At 44.5% G+C, this 19,993-nt stretch overlaps 1 protein-coding gene across 3 annotated transcripts in view; it reads left to right on the forward strand.

The window, feature by feature from the left end:
• THADA (THADA armadillo repeat containing) overlaps window positions 1-19,993 on the forward strand; it is a 314,439-nt gene that overhangs the window by 247,986 nt on the left and 46,460 nt on the right. For all 3 annotated transcript variants that reach the window (XM_082427608.1, XM_082427609.1, XM_082427610.1), the window contains exons 32-36: window positions 9,626-10,005; window positions 10,555-10,673; window positions 11,087-11,159; window positions 15,257-15,410; window positions 18,992-19,123. In XM_082427608.1, coding sequence (XP_082283734.1) covers window positions 9,626-10,005; window positions 10,555-10,673; window positions 11,087-11,159; window positions 15,257-15,410; window positions 18,992-19,123 — 858 coding nt within the window. The remainder of the gene's footprint in view (window positions 1-9,625; window positions 10,006-10,554; window positions 10,674-11,086; window positions 11,160-15,256; window positions 15,411-18,991; window positions 19,124-19,993) is intronic.

Consider the following 19,993-nt stretch of genomic DNA (forward strand, 5'->3'; position numbering starts at 1 on the left):
CATGGCCAGGTATGCTTACTCCCAGACTCACCTCCATTGCCCATCTGGCAGAATTTACTTAATTCCTCCCTGGCTGGGGCCAGACTTCACATTAAGTAGCATTTGCAGTCCAGCCAGACTCTCTTGGGTTTGCCAGCTGTAAACTGTACCTTGTAGCATCATTCCCAGAGACATTGATGTAGTCCAGTGGTGCCAGGAACCTCTTCAGTCTTAGCGTCTGTTTCCCCCAGAACTGTAAACTGTAGTGCTGGCAAGGGGCTGAGATCAGTGGTCCTAGTCTCTCATTACAGGTGCGACAGCAGAGGTAAGCCCCAGTTATTTAAAGGAGTCTTCCCAGCCAGCTACCAAGACTCTCAAGTTGATTTCACACCGTATCTCATTGCCTAAGGGTGGAAGAGAAGCCTGAGGTCCTTTGTGGGGAAAAGGTTAAATTAAACAGGGATGTCTAAGGTGTGATGATAAGGAAGTTTCTGATTTCCCAGTCTTGTCCTTAGGAGCAATTCGCTGACAAAGAATCCAAAGCAGTGTATTACTTAGAAGTAATTTTATGTTTGTGTCTTTGGGTTGTCATGTGTTTATCCACAAGTATTTCCTGACTTCCTCCCAGTGTTGGGCAGAAGCAGGGATGGGATGATGGGTGGAGGCGAGAAGTAAAAACTGCTGGTCCCACCCAGTGCCTGATGAGCTCATTTTGAGCCTACCCAAATCCTTTCAGAGCTCTTCTGACTCCCTGTTGTCCAAGCCACTGGGACTGTGCCTATTTTATGGGTTGACTAGAGAGTCCTTCAAATAGTATTCTCAGAAACTCTTCCTTCTTCCTCAACAGCAGATAAGGAATTCTGTGCTTAAAAAATACTTTGAGAATAGGCTGGGACAAGGGAAGGGGGGAATGTTTTCAAAGGGGTGTGTGTCGGGCACCATACCTATGAAAGCCGGGCATGAGACCTAGAGACCTAGGAGTCCAGAGACCTAGAAACAAAAGTAGGCAAGAAATAAACAACTAGTACCAGTTCAGGGCACTTCTCTAGACAAAGTTAGTCTCCAAACCCTTCCACTAGGTCATTCTACATGTTTGTAACTGGAAGGGCCCCTCGGGTCTGGATTACAGTTTACTGGGAGGGGCAGAGGATTAAATAGAGGAATGGAATTTCCCTTCGATAAGGAGAAGCCAAGATTTATTAAATCAGTTGATTTTTTTTTGTTGTTGTTGTAGTTCCTATGGTTTCCTTTTCTCTCCAAATACAATTTTTTTTAACTGAGAAATAGCATAACAGGACGTTAACGTTCACGGAGTGTACAAATTATCATCTGTGATTATTTTTAGAACCAGTTTATCAATGTTCCAGATAAGAACTTTTGTTGGATCTGATTACAGATCTCCCCAAACAGAGCTACAGATCTTTGAAACAGAAAAAGTTGGCCCTTTCATTATGCCTTAAAAGTAAAATCTGCTTCGTATTTCCTCACTCTCTACTTCTTTAAGGAGGGTAGAGATTCTGAGGCGGGGAGGATAGGGGAAATTTCTACAGAATTTTCTTGACCAAGTGGTATCGGAGAATTCAGAACCGTTACAATATAACGAAATTATATTGTTCATTTGTTCATTTATATTGTTCATTTGTTCATTTATTCATTCAAGGCAGAGGGAACAGCATATGCAAGGTCAGGCAGAAAACAGAACCTTCTTCTGAGGCTCAGTGGCAAGTGACCACCATAGTGGCACAATCAATATCATTGCCATTTACATGGTATCCACAGTAAGCGACTTACTCCATAGCAGTGAAACTATTTTTTTTTCTGTTTTGTTGGTCTTTTCAGTCCTGAGGAGGATCCTTCCCCCTTTATGGATTCTGATTGCTGCTTACAAGTAGAACACGTTTGCTGTGATTACTGGGGTTTTAGCTTCTCCCATAACCATCTCTGCTGGGGCCAAGAAAACTCTGTCAATTTGGGCCTGTACGCTTACTCCCTCTGGCCCCTTTTATTTTGGCCAGCTCAGCACAAAGCAATCAGGCTATCTTGGTTCGTGACATTAACAGCGAAGGCCAGGAACTATATAATATTGAGGAGCTCTTTGGTTGAGCACTAGATGAAGGGGTTGACATATGATTAGGGGCCATGGTGCACAAAAACAAATACCATTAAACACTAGAATTATACACGTTCGGCATGGCAAGATGTTTACACTGTGAGAAGCACGGACGATCTCAGATGGTCTGAAGCGGTGGTTCTTAAAGTGTGGTCCCTGCAGCAGCAGCAGCAGCAGCAACATCGACCAGGATTTGTTAGAAGTGTGATCTGGGGGGCCCTGTCCCAGACCTACTGAATCAGGAACTCTGGAGGTGAGTGCGCCGAAGTTTGAGAGCCACTCGTCTAAGGTAACAGCACAGGCACCATCCTGGGGATATGCTCGGTGATTGGAATGTCAGGTGAAACTGCCCTCTCGCTTTTAATTGTTATTTTTCAATCTCTTTCTCTCTGTTTGCCGAGTACTTAGAGTTAAATTCGCCTAAATTAAATGCTCTTATGGTGAAACTCCACTATATCCATAATTATGTGGTAATGATATCATCCACATTGTTTTCCAGAATGCTCTCCTCAAAGCTATTTAAATTAACATGAATCTTTTAAGATTACGTTGATTTTTTTTTTTTTTTTTTTTTTAACAAACCTGTAGCTCAGAAAATCAAAGGTAAATGCCCCATGGGCCTGCCCTTTGGGGCTGTGTTCCTCCTTTGGGGAGGAGACTGACTTCCCTAAATAATAGAACAGGATTTGGGAACTAGGAGCTGACCATGCTGTAGGTAGTGCTGCTTTTTAAATCCTCTTTCAGCAGCCTGGGTTGATGTTAGCGCCCTACCTTGGTTGGTTAGAGAATGGCAGCTTTGAAATCCAGTTAATTTAGCAATCACTGTTCAGGTTGCAGACATAACACTGAAATCTGCAACTCGCCAAAATAACACAAAAACTGCTAAAATAACACATCTGAGATTCCCAGAGGGAATTGTGTGAATGGACCACTTTGCTCCTTCTCACAGACACTCTACTCGCTGTCCTGAGGGACTCGGCAAAGTCCCTTCATTCCTCTCTAGGACACCTCTGTTCAGGCTGGGCATGTTCTCCAAACACATCAACCTCAGGAAACTTGATCAACTTCTCCAAAGCTGCAGTTCCCTAATGCTGCTCCCTGGTGATATTTTCACAATAAAACTATAGCAAAATGACAACTATAGCAAATTTTTCTTTAAACCACATTTTTTTTAAAGAATTGTCCTTTATGATGACACTAGGAATCTATGACTTTTTTGGTGTTCAGATAGCCTTTCTTTCATGAAATAATAGATGGTAGGTTTTTAACATCCTTTCTTTACAAAATAAAATGTTGGCAACTTATACCAGCCTGTCACATTGTTTTTTATATTTGATTGATTCTTGAATTCCAAACTTGAGAATTATTTCTCCATTGAACCGGGACATAGCACAGCAGGAGGTATTGTCTTTCCAAGTGAATCCAGCCAATGAGCCATTCCTTTGAAGGCTAGAAATATGCTTCCTCTAAAGAAGAAAAAAAGAAGTTAATTTCAAAAGTGAAATCAAATTGGATGTTTAGAATCAGTCACACATACTTGGGTGACTAAAATGACTACACTGTTGGGAAAATCCAAAGATATTCCAAACAAGGAGGGCTGGGGAAAAACTCCAATTAACAAGAGTTTACAAAAATCATCTAATTAATGAAAAATAAGATGGGGCCATTAAAGGGGAGGGACTTGATTCTTTCATTGGAACACTTGACTTTCCAGGAAAGATAGAAAGGAGGCAACCCAAAGCCAGCAAAATTGAAATTGCAAGTAGAAAAGTTATCTTCTAGAGAAGAGGATTGCCATACCTCAGACTGAAGAAGAACTAAGTGCCGTCAAAGAACTAACTTGAGTTTTTTTGTATCTTGCGGACAGCAGGCACTCACAAAAATGGAAACAAGCACTCCGTGTTGATCTCAACTTTGAAATGCGTTTGGTAGGGCAGGACACACAGGTAGTGCTTCACTAGGAAGAAATCCTGGTTGTGAGATCCATTTGGTGAGCTCTACCTGCTGTGGGGTGCAGAGCCCATAAAACAGTAGCTGTGACCCCAGCTGAACAATAGAATCACCTGGGTCACCTTGAAACCAGGCTCGCCCCAGAGATGCAGTCAAGTGTCCCCTGACATAAGTGTTTTTCTAAAACTCTCCAGATAAATTTAATGTACCTCCCGGGCTGAGAAACTGCTATGCTAGAGAGGAACGCAATACTTCCTTTTTAGTCACTGCTGCTGCTCATATTTCTAATCCCACCCTCCTGTTCTGCCCAGAGACCCCCTCACCCTGGCAGAGGGGCAGAGGGCGTTCTGTGGTCCCCATCTAAATGGGAACTCCATGAGAGCAGAGCCTGGTCTTTCTAATTCACTGCTACACCCTAGCCCTAGAACAGAACCTGTATATAATGAACCAGTATCAAAGGCCTGCCTGCAAGGGGCCTTTATAGAGTTTATTCATTCTTTTGAATTCTTGGGGGTTTCCCGTCCTTTGATGTTTTTATTGGTAAGAGAAAATGGGGGGCGGCGAATTTTCTAGTTCTTCACTATGGTGAAGTACTAGGCTGGAATCAGCTCTGCTCTTTGGAACTGCAGCCCCCACTGCCCATCCCAAAAACCCTGTGAACCCCTATGAAAGTCGTAGCTGAGGAATGTGGTTCTCAGCTGGGGCACAGAGCAGAATTACCTGTTGGCTTCTTAAGACTCCAGATGTCGGGACTTCCCTGGTGGCGCAGTGGCTAAGAATCCGCCTCCCAGTGCAGGGGACACGGGTTCAATCCCTGGTCGGGGAACTAAGATCCCATATGCCGCAGGGCAACTAAGCCCACGCGCGCTCTAGAGCCCATGCACCACAACTAGAGAGAAGCCTGTGTGCCGCAAGGAGAGATCCCGTATGCCTGCAGCTAAGACCGGATGCACCCAAATAAATAAATAAATAAATAAATTAAAAAAAAAAAAAAAAAGACTCCAGATGTCTGCGACCAACTCCAAACCAACCCAATCAGAATCTACAAGGGTGGGATTGAGGCATGGTTGGTTTTAATAACCTCTGGTTAAGAACCATCACCTGGGACTTCCCTGGTGGCGCAGTGGTTAAGAATCCACCTGCCAATGCAGGGGACATGGGTTCGAGCCCTGGTCCGGGAAGATCCCACATGCCGCGGAGCAGCTAAGCCCATGCACCACAACTACTGAGCCTGCGCTCTAGAGCCCGTGAGCCACAACTACTGAAGCCCACGTGTCACAACTACTGAAGCCCGGGCACCTAGAGCCCCTGCTCCACAACAAGAGAAGCCACCGCATTGAGAAGCCCGTGCGTGGCAACAAAGAGTAGCCACCGCTCGCCGCAACTAGAGAAAGCCCGCACGCAGCAACGAAGACAACGCAGCCAAAAATAAATTAATTAATTAATTAATTAAAAAATTTTTTTTTAATTAATTAAAAAAAAAAAAGAACCATCCCCTGAGGGCAGTGGTTTTGAAGTACCTGGCCCAGCAGCAGCATCACCTGGGAGCTTGTTAGAAATGCAAATTCTCAGCCCCCACCCCCGCCCTCCTGAATCAGAAACTTTGCGGGTGAGGCCCAGGCAGCAGTCTGTGACTTAACAAGCCCTCCAGGTGGTTCTGATGCTCACTCAAGTTTGAGAAACTCTGCTTTAGGACACCTCATTGGGTCTTGCTGCAGAACTAAGGACATTTTTTCTAAGCAGCAGTTTGGAGAAAGTGCCTACATGAATGTCATCTGATAGTTTCCTAGCTTGTGGCTCCGACCTAACCTCCCCTGCTTCTCCTGTGTTGACACATTAATTCAGTGAACCTGTTCGCAGGTCTCTCGTGTCTACTCTCTCCCAACTCCCCTGAGCGCTTGCCCTGCCCTTTCCTCTCCCAGGCAAGTACCTCTGGGCAGCCTCAGTGCCCATCTTAAATTTTTTATTTATTTATTTATTTTTGGCTGCATTGCATCTTAGTTGCTGCGCGCGGGCTTTCTCTAGTTGTGGCGAGCGGGGACTACTCTTCGTTGAGGTGCGCAGGCTTCTCGTTGCGGTGGCTTCTCTTGTTGCGGAGCACGGCCTCTAGGCACACGGGCTCAGTAGTTGTGGCTCGCGGGCTTAGTTGCTCCGCGGCATGTGGGATTTTCCTGGACCAGGGCTCGAAGCCATGTCTCCTGCATTGGCAGGCGGATTCTTGACCACTGCGCCACCAGGGAAGCCCCTGCCCATCTTAAATTTTGTTCCCTTCTGAAAGCCCCCCCCTTTTTTTTTTTTTACTTACGATAGAAAATAAGTGCACATTGCTTTCATTTTGGTCATTCTTATGGCTTTTGTATTCCCTTTACCTACAATTCCCTGTGTGACCTCGGGCAAGTAACTTAACCTCTTTCCTCATCTGTAAAATACCGGGGAGTCATAACAGTGCCTACTTCATTAAATGATTTAGTACTTGTTGAAGTGCTTAGACTAATACTCAACGAGTGTCAATTCTAAAAGTAATTATTATTCATAGCATTAAATAATGGATATATAATATTCTGTAGTGCCTGGCACGTTAATACTCAATAGTTGTCAGCTCTTCTCACTAATGATTTTAGGGTACTAAGCATTTTGCAATTTTAGTGGTTGTCTTTATCCTCCCATCAGTTTTAAAGCTCTTTGACAGCAGGTAATTTTTCTTTCTCAGCTCTGAATCTCTGTATCTCCCGAGGTACCTACTATACGCTTAATGCATGCTTATAGGATTATACTTGAAGTCCACAGGAAGTGGAGGCCAAGAAGTCCCAAAGAATCCATTCCTGAGCAGGTGCCCCATGTCCCCTGTCTTTGGGGTTGTGCCTTCAGTCCTGGGCTTCTTGATCATGTCATCCTTCCTCAAGGTCTTAAAGGAAGCAAGTGTGTCTGGGTGCCCAGCTCTTGAGTCCAGCGGACTATACACTCCGCCTGGAATACCTATAGCAGGTTCATCTGAAAATTATCCAGAATGACCAAGACAGTTCTTCCTGTTTTTAATTATGTTTTAAAGAGCGTGTCTCTGAGCCATGTTTCTGACTCCTAGCCTAACAAATGAAAGCCCTTTTTGATACAGTGTTGTCCTCAGGTAGCAGTGGGTGGGAAGGCTAGGAAAGTGACACCTGGAGATCACTGGAGTGTGGTCTTCTCATTTCTAAATTATACTGGGATTAGGTTTTTAGGCATTGAAAATAGAGATGATGACACAAAAGTTGAGGATCCTGACACCTGGGGTTTTCCCTGCTGCTTTGCAAAGAAGGCTGCCCTCCTGCTGGAACTTAGACCTCAGCAGAGTCTGGGTTAAGAGCAGCGGTGTGTCTGCAAGCACAGCTAGCAGGTGGGGGGTGGTGGCCTCTAGGGGCACCATCATATAGGAGCCCAAGCCCCTCTTTTGCCTCTTTGGAGAAACTTCTTTTTGAAACAGTTTGATGTGTAACAGGAATAGTCTATATTTTTATTATTTATTATTGCAATAATTCCTGGATTATTGCAAGCCTGTGTAATATTTCAATTCCAAGTGAGTTTTTTCCAACTGTTACTTTAATCTTTTACATTTTTATTCTGTTTGTGATCGTTTTCTAGGAGTCAGTAGTGTTCACTGAGTTATGAGATATCTAAATTTCAGCAAGGCATTTGATGAAGTCTCTCCTGATGTTCTTGTAGATAACATGTGGGCAGAATGGTAGTTAGGAGGATTCATAACTGGGGAATACCTAGACCCTAAGAGAGCTGGTTAATGAATTGATGAGAGCTTGGAGTGGGGCGGGGGATGGGGCAGGCAGGGAACCAACTATACTACTCACCAAAGCCCTCTGTCCTCCACGCTGGTCCAGTCCACATCTTTCTTTAGTGATTACTTACGGCCTGCTTGTCAAATTGAGGTTTACCCAGCTTCTATAGGATGATGAATGTGCTGTATGAAGAATCTGGGTTCTGGGAGGCACCCAACACTCCTCCCCCAGCCAGTCCCCCAGTGCTGCCAGTTTTATTCCTTCCATGCTTCTCAAACTCATCTTCTTCCTGTCTGTTCCTTACTTTACACCCTTATCGTTTCTCTCTTCCACTACTGCAGTAGTCGTTCAGCTGGGCTCCCTGCCCCTAATATTGGCCTCTCAGCAATAAGAACACTTCAGTGGACATGTTCACCTGACCTTGTTGCTTAAAATAACCCCTCGATGGCATCCCCTTGCCTGCAGAAAAATGTCCAAGCTCCTTCGCGTGGCCTAGGAGGTTCCCCGTGTCCTGGACGTGCTGCTCCTCTAGCCTCATCTCCCGCTGTTCCCCACCTCGAATTCTGTGCTGAGATCAGACTGCCTATAGTTCCTCACGTGGTCCATTCTGTTTTATGCCTTTGAACCTTTGCTCTGCCTTTGGTGGTTCCAACGCATTCTCCTCTCTCTTCCTCTTTAAGACTCAGGTGATCGCTTCCACCACTATATTAGAATCACCTAGTCATTCATTTCTCTTTCTCAAATTAGAATATAAACTCCCTAAGGGCATTATTCTTATTTCACTTAGCACCCAGCACATAGTAAGCAGGCAATAAATATTTGCGATCAGAACTGAGAATACAAAAAGATCTCGGCAATCTAAACGGCAGACCATAAGATTTAACAGGGATCTGCTTTGGTTTAAAACAAACAAAGAAAACAAGTCTTGATCTAAGTCCTGAGTACAAGGTGGGAGATGGACGACTCACCACTGTCAGTGGACCATGTGAAAAAGAAAGGCCTGCGGTTCAGTTGACTTTATGCTCCACGTGAGTCAACGGTGTGGTACAACTCCAGGGACCTCATGTGAGAACAGGGCAAGCAACAGTCCTGCTGCTCAGACCACGAGGGAGAGTCATGTGCCCTTCTGTGGCGCCATGCCTGAAGAGGGCTGAGGCACAGCCAAAGGAAGGTGGCTTAGAACAGTGAGAGAGGGTGGACCCCGTCATCTGGGGACTAGTTGAAGGAAGTAGGGGTGTTTCACCTGGAGAAGACAGAGGGGATATAATAACTGTATTCAAATGCCTAAAGGGCTCAAAATGCAGAATTGGGCCACTGAGTGGAAACTCCAAAAAGAACTCTGTGGCAAATAGATCTATTAACAGCGGAACAGTCTGTCTCGTGAGCTCCAAATCACTGTAGGGTTCTGCCAAGAGCCTCTGAGAAGAGGTGCTGTAGAGGCGATCTGAGCCCCTGAGGGAAGCGTGGACTAGATGTTCTTTTATCCTGCTCAGCTTTGAGGCTTGAGGATTCAAGAGGTCACTGAGTTTATATTTATTGACTATTAGGGAGGGGTGCCAGGAGCACACCTTCTGATAGGAATGCCTTCTGTCACTCTAGGGGGAAAATCATGAATTACCTAAATAGAAAGTGCTTCTGGGCCAGAAGTCTGCATCTTAGTGGCCTAGTCACTTATTACATGGTTAGTGTGAAATCTACTCAGGAATGATGTCTGGTTGTCCCACCCAGGGTATCCAGAGTCTTGTGTGTTCACCTGTGTCCTTCTGTGGAACTTTGAATAAAGTGATTGCCTCTTTTCCTTTGCTTTTTTGTTTTTTAGTTCTGGAGCATCTTGGCTTCTGGGAGGAAGTCAGAAGGATCATCTTGGGATCAGAGTTGATAACCGGATTCCCCTATACCTTCACGGTGCCAGGCCTGCCCCAGTACCTCCAGAGCCTCACCAAACTGGCCATCGCTGCAGTGTGGGCAGTAGCAGCCCAGGCTGGAGAGCACGCAAGGGACGTTCCCATCTCCTTCTCTCAGCTGTTAGAGTCTTCCTTCCCTGAAGTGCGCCTGCTGACGCTGGAAGCCCTGTTGGAAAGGTTCTCAGCAGCAGCCTCAGGACTAGGAGAGAAGGGACTGCCGCCCTTGCTATGGAATACGGGAGGAACATTCTTGATGTTGGCTATGAAGGAAAATCACCCAGAATGCCTCTGCAAGGTGAAGTCTCTTGTGTACTGACCATCCCTTTCCACTCCCCGCAGTCTTTGGCAAGCCCACTGGAGTGATAAGGTCAGGAGGCAGGATCGGTTTTGGCATCTCCAGGATTGGAAGGAGATTCAGCATCCAAAGGGCAAGGACTCTCTCGCACGATGCTTGGCATGGCTTCATGCATAAAAGAGTGCTAAGAAAAGTGTTTACTGATAATGGTATTGATGACAGAGATTAACCAAAGATAGAGATCGAGAGAGTAAGCAGTCTTTGCTGACGTGGCTCTTTGGGGGCAGATGGTCACCTGGAAATCATGATCAAAAGGAAAGGGCACTGACCTAGGAATATGGCATCTACCCTCTGATCCCAGTATGCCACTGCTCTAGACTATCTTGGTCTCGCAAGGCTATTAAAGGGGGGAAAAAGGAAGTCAGTGGGCGCTTTTTGAAAGATAGAGTCCCTTATTGGTACAAATGATTATTATTTAGATTCTGGAGACTTTTCTGAGGCGTGTGTGTGTGTTTGTTTGTTTGTTTTCCATGGATCTGGCTCACACAGATACTGAAAATTCTCCATTGCATGGACCCCAGTGAGTGGCTTCCTCAGACAGAGCGCTGTGTCCATCTAACCCCAAAGGAGTTCTTGATCTGGACAATGGATATTGCTTCCAATGAAAGGTTTGCCTCCAGTGCTCCCTGTGCAAACTTGGTACATCACATGGTCCCATCAGTCAGTCATGTAATGAACTTGAGCATAGTCTTGGCCTAAGGACTCAGGTCCTGTATTTCTTTCTAAGTCTCAGCCTGTGTTCTAAGCCCAAGCAATAGAATGATGTCAGTTTCCCATTAGTTACCAAAAGGTAATTGCTTCCGGAGGCATTTGTATAGCCACAAGGTAGAGATTTCCAGTAGTATTCACAGCCACATGGATTACAGACTATCTGTAAAAACCATATGTATATAAAATGTTTGATTTTATTTATTTATTTATGTATTTTCATATTTATTTATTGAAGTATAATTGACTTACAATATTATATTAGTTTCAGGGTGATTATATGTTTTGTGTGTTTTCTGGCTGACTTTTCTAGGTCTGAAATTCAAAGTGAAGCTCTGAGACTCGCCTCCAAAGTGATTGCCCACCACATGAGGACGTGTGAGGAGGTGAGGCTGATTTCCCCTGTTTTGGGGTCTAGATTTCTGTCCTCTGATTTCCCTGGAAGGTGTCAGTAAAAGTGAACTGTCCCACAGGCAGAATCTCTGTGGCATATGTGTGTAGCTTCTACAAAAATATCATTCGTGTTCGTTTTTCACTTTGGGTATAACTTGGGGAGAATTTTCTGAGCACCATGTTTGGCATTTCTTTTCTCTTGTTCTGGGCACATTTGATTTGAGTCCATGAGGGTAACACCACCTCCTCCCTCCAGGACATACGTGCATTTATGCCCAAACTCCTTGTTTTTTCCTGTTTTTCTCACTAGACTCTTTATCTAATGAGGGAATGAGCAAGTCAGTTCCAAGGATTGCAAGTCACTAGGATTGCATCCTAGTCAACTATGTATGAAAATATATCGGTAAGGCTTAAATATCCCCCCCCAAACATAGTCCAGCTGGCTTTGCGTGGAGGCCCAGATGTGTCCCACCTGTCTTGGGACATGTCTTTGGGGGTGGGGTGGACCTAAAGTAATCAAAACAGCTTCCTGGGGAAGAAAAGGGAACCCTTCTACACTGTTGGTGGGAATGTAAATTGGTGCAGCCACTGTGGAAAACAGTATGGAGGTTCCTTAAAAAACTGAAAATAGAGCTACCATATGATCCAGCAATCCCACTCCTGGGCATATATCCAGAAAAGATGAAAACTCTGATTTGAAAAGATACATGCACCCCAGTGTTCATAGCAACACTATTTACAATAGCCAAGACATGAAAACAACCCAAGTGCCTATCAACAGACAGTTGGCTTAAGGAGATGTGATATATACATACAATGGAATATTACTCAGCCATAAAAAAGAATGAAATAATGCCATTTGCAGCAACATGGATGAACCTAGAGAATATCATGCTAAGTGAAGTTAAGTCAGACAAAGACAAATATCATATGATATCACTTATATGTAGAATCTAAAAAATAATACAAATGAACCTATATACAAAACAGAAACAGGCTCACAGACATAGAAAACAAACTTACGGCTACCAAAGGGGAAAAAGAGGGTGGGAAAGGGATAAATTAGGAGTATGGGATTAACAGATACAAACCACTACACATAAAATAGATAAGCAGCAAGGATTTACTATATAGCACAAGGAACTATATTCAGTATCTTGTAATAACCTATAATGGAAAATAATCTGAAAAAAAATATATATATATAACTGAATCACTTTGCTGTACACCTGAAACCACTGTAAGTATAGTTGAAGTAAATCAACCATACTTCAATTTAAAAAAAAAAAAAACAGCTTCCTGGAACGATGCCTTAGGACAAATACTTGCATACTTAGGGGCATATGAGAAAGATGCCACCATCAGAGAATTATTCTAAGTAGAAGGCAGTCAATACCACAGTAAAAATTACCTGAAGATCTTGGTTTCACATCACCACACTGTGATTGTGGCACCATAACATTGTGGATTCCTATTCCTTATGCTCCAGCAGCCCTGAGAGAGGTACTGGGGGTACAAGGATGAAGAAGACTGGAGGGCAGTCTAACGAGAGAAAAGGAGCATTAGATCATGATATTAAATGATACTCTAGTAGGAAGGAGGCTGAGGGAAACCAGAGGCCGGAGGGAGTGTTTGCAGAGCTGAGGAAGACTTCACATAGGAGATTGTTAAGTTCAGAGAGCCTGGGACTGAACAGAGAGAAGACCAGAGGGTGAGTACTAAGCAGAGATACACAGTTTCCCTGGGTCTGTCATTCAGAGGCAGGCCAAGGGGCCAGAGCCAGGTGGTCACTAGGAGATGCAAAAAGCTAAAAAAGAAAGTCATGTATGTGTTTTGGGGAGGATAGGAGGAGAGTTTGTAGGAAGGGAGAGGATTTGCTACAAAAAACTACAGCCTGGGGCAGGGGGGGGAACAAGTTCTGAGAAAGTAGTCACAGGGCAGCCTAACAAGTCTGTCAAAAGACAGCGTTCTCATCTAAAGCCGCTTTTAAGCAGTTGTCATGTGCATCTCAAAGGCACTGCTTGGTACTTGAATGAAGTGATATTTGAAGAACATTGGAAATTTTTCAGGGAGAGAAAAGTTAACAAGTCAGCAGCTTCCTCACATCTAAGACACTGATCAGTTTGGTTCCGTAGATGCTCATAGATGATCAGAGGAGCCAATAATCTCATTTTGAACATTTAAAGAGGCTTAATTGATAGGGGAAGTAAAATTTATTCGGAACAATAATCCCCTTTCTAGAAAAAGTAAAAACCCAGAGTTTAAAAGATGGAAACAACCCAAATGTCCATCAACTGATTCATGAATGGGTAAACAAAATATGGTATATCTATATAATGGAATATTTTTCAGCCATAAAAAGTAATGAAGTACTGATACATACATCCTACAGTGTGGATGAGCCCTGAAAACATGCTGAGTGAAAGAAGCCAGTCACAAAAGACCACATATTGTATGATTCAATTTTTTAACCATTTTTTATTAAAGTATAGTTAATTTTGATTCAGTTATATATATATATATATATATATATATATATATATACTTTTTCACATTCTTTTCCATTATAGGTTAGTACAAGATACTGAATATAGTTCCCTGTGCTATACAGTAAGTCCTTGTTGTTTATCTATTTTATATACAGTAGTGTGTATATGTTAATCCCAGACTCCTAATTTATCTCTCCCCTTGCCCAGCCACCATCCCCTTTGGTTACCGTAAGTTTGTTTTCTATGTCTGTGAGTCTATTTCTGCATTGTAGATAAGTTCATTTATATTATTTTTTTAGATTCCATATATAAGAGATATCATATGATATTTGTCTTTGTCTGACTTACTTCACTTAGTATGATAATCTCTAGGTCCGTCCATGTTGCTGCAAATGGCATTATTTCATTCTTTTTTATGGCTGACTAATAGTCCATTGTGTATATATGCCACATCTTCTTTATCCATGGGTAAAGTTGATGGATACTTAGGTTGCTTCCATGTCTTGGCTGTTGTAAATAGTGCCACTGTGCACATTGGTGTAGCATGTGTCTTTTCAAATTCGAGTTTTCTCCGGATATATGCCCAGGAGTGGGATTGCAGGATCATATGGTAGTTCTATTTTTAGTTTTTTAAGGAACCTCCAAAGTGTTCTCCATAGTGGCTGCACCAATTTACATTCCCACCAACAGTGTAGGGGAGGGTTCCCTTTTCTCCACACCTGCTCCAGCATTTATTATTTGTAGACTTTTTAATGACGGCCATTCTTACTGGTATGAAATGATACCTCATTGTAGTTTTGATTTGCATTTCTCTAATAATTAGTGGTTTTGACCATCTTTTCATGTGCCTGTTGGCCATCTGTATGATTCAGTTTATATGAAATGTGCAGAACGGACAAATCCGTAAAGACAGAAAGTAGATTAACGGTTTAGGGCTGGGCGAGGGAGAGCTGACAGGATGGGGATGACAACTAAAGTATACAGGGCTTCTCTTTTTGGTGATGAAAATGTTCTAAAATTGACTGTGGTGATGGTGGTACACACATATCTGTGAATATACTAAAAATCATTGAATTATGTATTTAAATGGGTAAGTTATATGGTATGTGAATTGTATCTCAATAAAGCTGTCATTATAAAGAAACAACAGTAGGGCTTTGTTTAAACAATACTGTTAGTTAGGATGCTACTTTAAATGTGACAGAAACTCAAAAATACAGTGGCTTAAACCAGAGAGAAGAAGTCCAAAGCAGATAGTAGCTTGACATTATTGGGCTCCCAGGCCCTTCTACCTTGTTGTTCTGCTGTCCTTAACGTGGCTTCCATCTTCTGGTCCCAGATGGTTGCTCCAGCTCCCGTCATCTGTCCTTGTTCAACTAGCAGGACAGAGAAACCCAAGAAGTGAAGGTCACACATATTTCCTTACATATGACCTGAAATTGCACAGATACCACTTTTAATGGCATCCCATTAGTCAGAACTTAATCACGTTACTCCCCAATGCAAGGGAGCCTGGGAAACGCATATGTAGCTCATCCCTGATTCCATGTCTGCCCATGTCGCATCTTCTGAACTGCTGTATGTACACTTTGTACTTTTAGACCAGGGACTTGGTGGCCCCCAACCTGAAGCAGTGGGTCCAGTTGGTCCTCTCTTCTTGCGGAGATCATCTTCCCACCGAGTCCAGGCTGGCCGCTGCTGAAGTTCTCACCAGCACTGCACCATTTTTCCTCACCAACCCCCATCCCGTTCTTGGTAAGTGCGCTGAGCCGCTGTTGGGTGGGGGGTGGGAGGGAGGTGTCCATTGTACCAAATGCACTAAAAGCGTGAATAGATGCTCTAGGTTAAAAAAAGAAGGGAAGATGAAAGATGACAGCGTACACCATACCTTTACATCTTTCAAAGATCTTCCCACCCTCTCACTCTCCTACTCTAATCACTTTTCACCAACAGCCTCTTTTTTTTTTTTTAATATAAATTTATTTATTTATTTTTATTTTTGGTGGCCTTGGGTCTTTGTTGCTGCACGCGGGCTTTTCTCTAGTTGCGGCGCGCGGGCTTCTCATTGGGTGGCTTCTCTTGTTGCAGAGCAAGGGCTCTAGGCTCGCGGGCTTCAGTAGTTGTGGCACGCGGGCTCAGTAGTTGTGGCACACAGGCTTAGTTGCTCCGCGGCATGTGAGATCTTCCCGGACCAGGGCTCGAACCCATGTCCCCTGCATTGGCAGGCGGATTCTTAACCACTGCGCCACCAGGGAAGCCCCACCAACAGCCTCTTAATTGGCCTCTTTCCCTTCTGTCTTGTCCCCCAAGCCATTCTCCTTATGCTTCCAAAAGCCTCTGTGGTCTTTCTGAAATACAGATCTGATCATTTTCCTCCACTGCTTAAAGCCTTTGAGTGGGTGCCCATTGCCTTCAGGATAAAACCTAAATGCTCTTTAGCCTGGCTCAGAAGGCCCTTCCTCTTCTGTGCCCTGCCTGCTTCTCCCTCCTCACTGGCCACCACTCCCCATGCGTCATCAGCGGGGAGCAGTTCTCTAAACAAACTGCTGCTTGACTGACTCCTGTTTGTCTTTCAAGACTCAGCCTAACCATCACCTCTTCCAGGAAGCCTGTTGCAGTGACCTTGGTGAGAAATAAATGGGACAGAGTGAAGTGTGGCCTTGAGGAAGAAGAAAGGCCAGGCTCGAAGGCATTTAGGAAGTAGAATCAGCAGGACTTGGTGTTGAGGTTAATATAAAGGGAACATTCAAGGATGACTTCCAGGCTTCTGGCTTAAGGGACTAGGAAGACTGCTGGTTCCTTTCACTGAAAGTAGTTTTAAGTTTAAGGCATCTTTGGACTTCCCTGGTGGTCCAGTGGTTAAGACTCTGTGCTTGCACTGCAGGGGGCACAGGTTCAATCCCCGGTTGGGGAAGATCCTGCGTGCCGCGCAGCGTGGCCAAAAAATAAAATAAAAAAAGTTTAAGGCATCTTTGGGAAGTAAAGGTAGAGATATTTTGAAATCAAATAGATGTACAGCTCCAACCATATTCTCTACATTCATGTCTCTTTCCTCACTGTCACCCCCTGTCCTTCAAGAGTAATAATTAGGAAAGAGCATCATATCAATGGTGGTTGAGAAAACCAAGCTTTAGGAAACCCAAAGGAATTGAAAAACCATAGGGGTTTTTGTTTTAACTTAAAAAAAATTTTTTAAATTGTAGTGTTTTGTTTTAAGCATAGGGTTTAATAAAAGGAAAACTCAGGACCCAAAGCCACGTCTGAGTCCTGACCCTGCCCTCTCCTGCCATCTTATCCCCATATTAACCATGCTGGGATTCTCTTCCATCCATTACGGGAATTCTGTTTTTGTTCTCCTCTTCCATGCCCAGCCCTGGAGAATAAATCATGGTCCCTGCATCCAGGGAGCTTTCAGTGTAGTTGTGGAGAAAAGGTTTACAGAATAAAGAAAAGAACTGCGTTTTCAGATGGTGAGATTCAAATTTTAAGTGTTATCGGAGTTCAGACCAATCAAGTGTCTCATGTCTCTGGATCTCTCTGAGAAACAGTTGTCTTTGGTATCTTCATAAATCTTTCTTCTAAGTCAGCGGTCCCCAACCTTTTTGGCACCAGGGACTGGTTTCGTGGAAGACAGTTTTTCCACGGACGGGGGGCGGGTGGGGAGAGGGTTGAGGTGGTAATGCGAGCAGTGGGGCGGGGATGGGGAGCGGCTGATGAAGCTTCGCTTGCTCACCTCCTGCTGTGCAGCCCGATTCCTAACAGGCCCCAGACCCGGGGGTTGGGGACCCCCTGTTCTAAGTGACTTTTAGGCATTTTTTCTACACCCAAAGGGGGACTGAAAGGGCACCTGCTACAATTTTGCTTTAATCGTTGGACCCAGAGGAATAAGAGCAGAGGTTTATAAACTTTGATGACACTTCTCAGGGAGGGTAATATCATTTTGCAGCACATTTTCTGGGTGACTTTGGCTGCTCTAACCCTGGTTCATAGCAGGAAAATGTGTGTGGAATAGTGTGGAATTTCTGAGTGAAACTGAGTCCTGGGCAAAAGCCATTGGTTCATCATGAATTGCTGGAGCTGCTCAGGGCATCACAGGCAATGAGGAAGGAGGTCGGCAGTGGCTGGCGGCCTGCAAGAACATGAAAAACAGGCACAGAACTGAGAGGCAAAGGACATAAAGTGCATGGGGACAAGTCCAGGGCAGACCGAAGTCATTTAAGGAGAAAGAAAAATTGAAATGGACTAAAGAGGGAAGATTGAGGACCTTAGCGGTATAAGAAAATGTTAAGAAAGGGAAACTTGAAACCCTAGAGAACAATTAGAATGGATAGATTCTGAAAGACTGAGTAAAATTTAAAGCCAGATTTATAACAGACAGGAGAGCACAAACCCCAGAGGGAGCCATTGCTGCTCTCAGTATGACTAGAGCATTGGTGGCTCTGATATTGGGCTCTCTGTGGACAGATGAGGGAGAGGGTGAGCTAAGAGAGCTCTCAGGGCAGGGTTGGTTCCCCACTGAACGTCAAGGGATGATGAGTGGTGGTCTTCCGCGGCGACCCACCCCACCTGGACAGTATGTGTCCCTCCTTTGAGGCCCTGCCCCCTCTCTCCTCCCTCACGCAGTCCGCCTCCCGTTACACCAGTCCCCTGGGACCTTTCCCTGTGGTGAGTCACAGCCACGTGTTTCCAGCCCTGCCTTCTCCTTACCTTGTGTTCTCCACTTGATGTCCCTTTCGGTTGCTCAGGGGCAGACACTGTCTGTTCCTGGTCTCTGGTCCCCAGCAGCACGATGCACAGGGACTTGATCGGGTCCCTGCCCAGGGGCAATGGCGATCAGGTCGTGGGCCCCACGTAGACGTGGCACAGGCTGGTGCCTTTATCATGGTTCTTTGCTTTTTTTCAATTCTTGCCCCCCAAAGCATAATCTTGATTGAAACTTTGCTTTCAGAATTTATAAGCTGAAACAGTCACTCAAATTAACACTGGGCTAGTTTCCCCAAAGCACTCTTGATGCATAAAGTTTCATTCTGAGAAGCGTGAGTCATTGACTAAGGCCCATTGACAGCTGGGCCTTAACCAGCCAAGGCCGTACCTTCTAGGGAGCCTTGCCTGGGGCTGGTTGCCTCCAGAAGTGTTTCCTATTCAAAAGGACATTTTCAGACCTGTCCCCTTAGGGTCCTCTCTCTTCTGGCATTTATCTGACTCTCAAGTCTCCCTTCCTTGCAGCACCCACAAAAAAGGAGTAACTTGCTCATTCAATACTGGATTTGAAGCAGTATTTGTACCTGCTTGTAAGTTGCATCCTAGGTAATTTGAATCCTTTTTGGCCTTCTTAGGACTGCAAGATACGCTTGCTCTCTGGAAATGTGTCCTCACCCTCCTGCAGAGTGAGGAGCAAGTAATCCGAGATGCAGCCACAGAAACCGTGATGACTGCCATGTCACAGGAAAACACTTGCCAGTCAACAGGTACCTCATTCTTATCTTTCTTCGATGCCTCATTGCTCTTGGACAGGGGTTGGCGCACTTTCTGTAAAGGGCCAGAGAGTGAATATTTTAGGCTTTGTTGACCATTCAGTCTCTGTCTCAACTCTGCCATTTTAGTGGGAAAGTAGCCATAAACAATAGGAAAACAAGTGTACGTGACTGTGTTCCAATAAAGCTTTATTTACAAAAACAGGTGGCTTCCCAGATTTGATCTGCTAACCACAGTTCGCTGACCCCTGCTCTAGGACATCATAGAGAAAAATTGCTTTCAGAGGTAGAAATGTAGTAAACAGTGCCTTTTGTTAGTTACATTGACATCCTTTTTAAATAAGGCCAAGTCTGAATTTTCTGTGTGGTTACATAATCCAGAGATCTAGATCCATCATTTTGCTCCTCTGTGCATTTCTACACGTAAAAGAAACGGATGAGTGTAAGTCAAGTTGCTCCTCTTTGTGCCTTGGCTCCTCATTTGGTGGTGACGTTAACCCAGGGGGCAGGAGGGGAGTGGAAAGAGGAGCAGCCTAGATGGGTAGTTCTGAGCTCATAGCCACTCAGTTCATAATATGAGCTGTTAGAGCCCTGGGCCCTAGTTACCTGTACGCAATGGCAAATGCTGTGGAAGCAAAAGGGAACTCCAGGCTGCAGATGGAAAACGGGCCGCTGGGTGGAAGGGATGGGGCTAGGTGGAGTAGAAGCCAGGTCACACCTCTGGGCGAATGGCCGTCTGGGAGGGTGACCACTCTGGTGGACTTGGATTCCATGCACTTGGGGCTAGGTGTCAGGAAAGATCTCTGGGTCAGCCATCCCAAAGAGAAGTAAGAACACCATTTTGAGACAGGTAGTCACAGGCTG

The sequence above is a fragment of the Balaenoptera physalus genome (assembly GCF_965194825.1).
Source record: "Balaenoptera physalus genome assembly, chromosome: 15".
In the NCBI taxonomy this organism is placed as follows: Eukaryota; Metazoa; Chordata; class Mammalia; order Artiodactyla; family Balaenopteridae; genus Balaenoptera; species Balaenoptera physalus.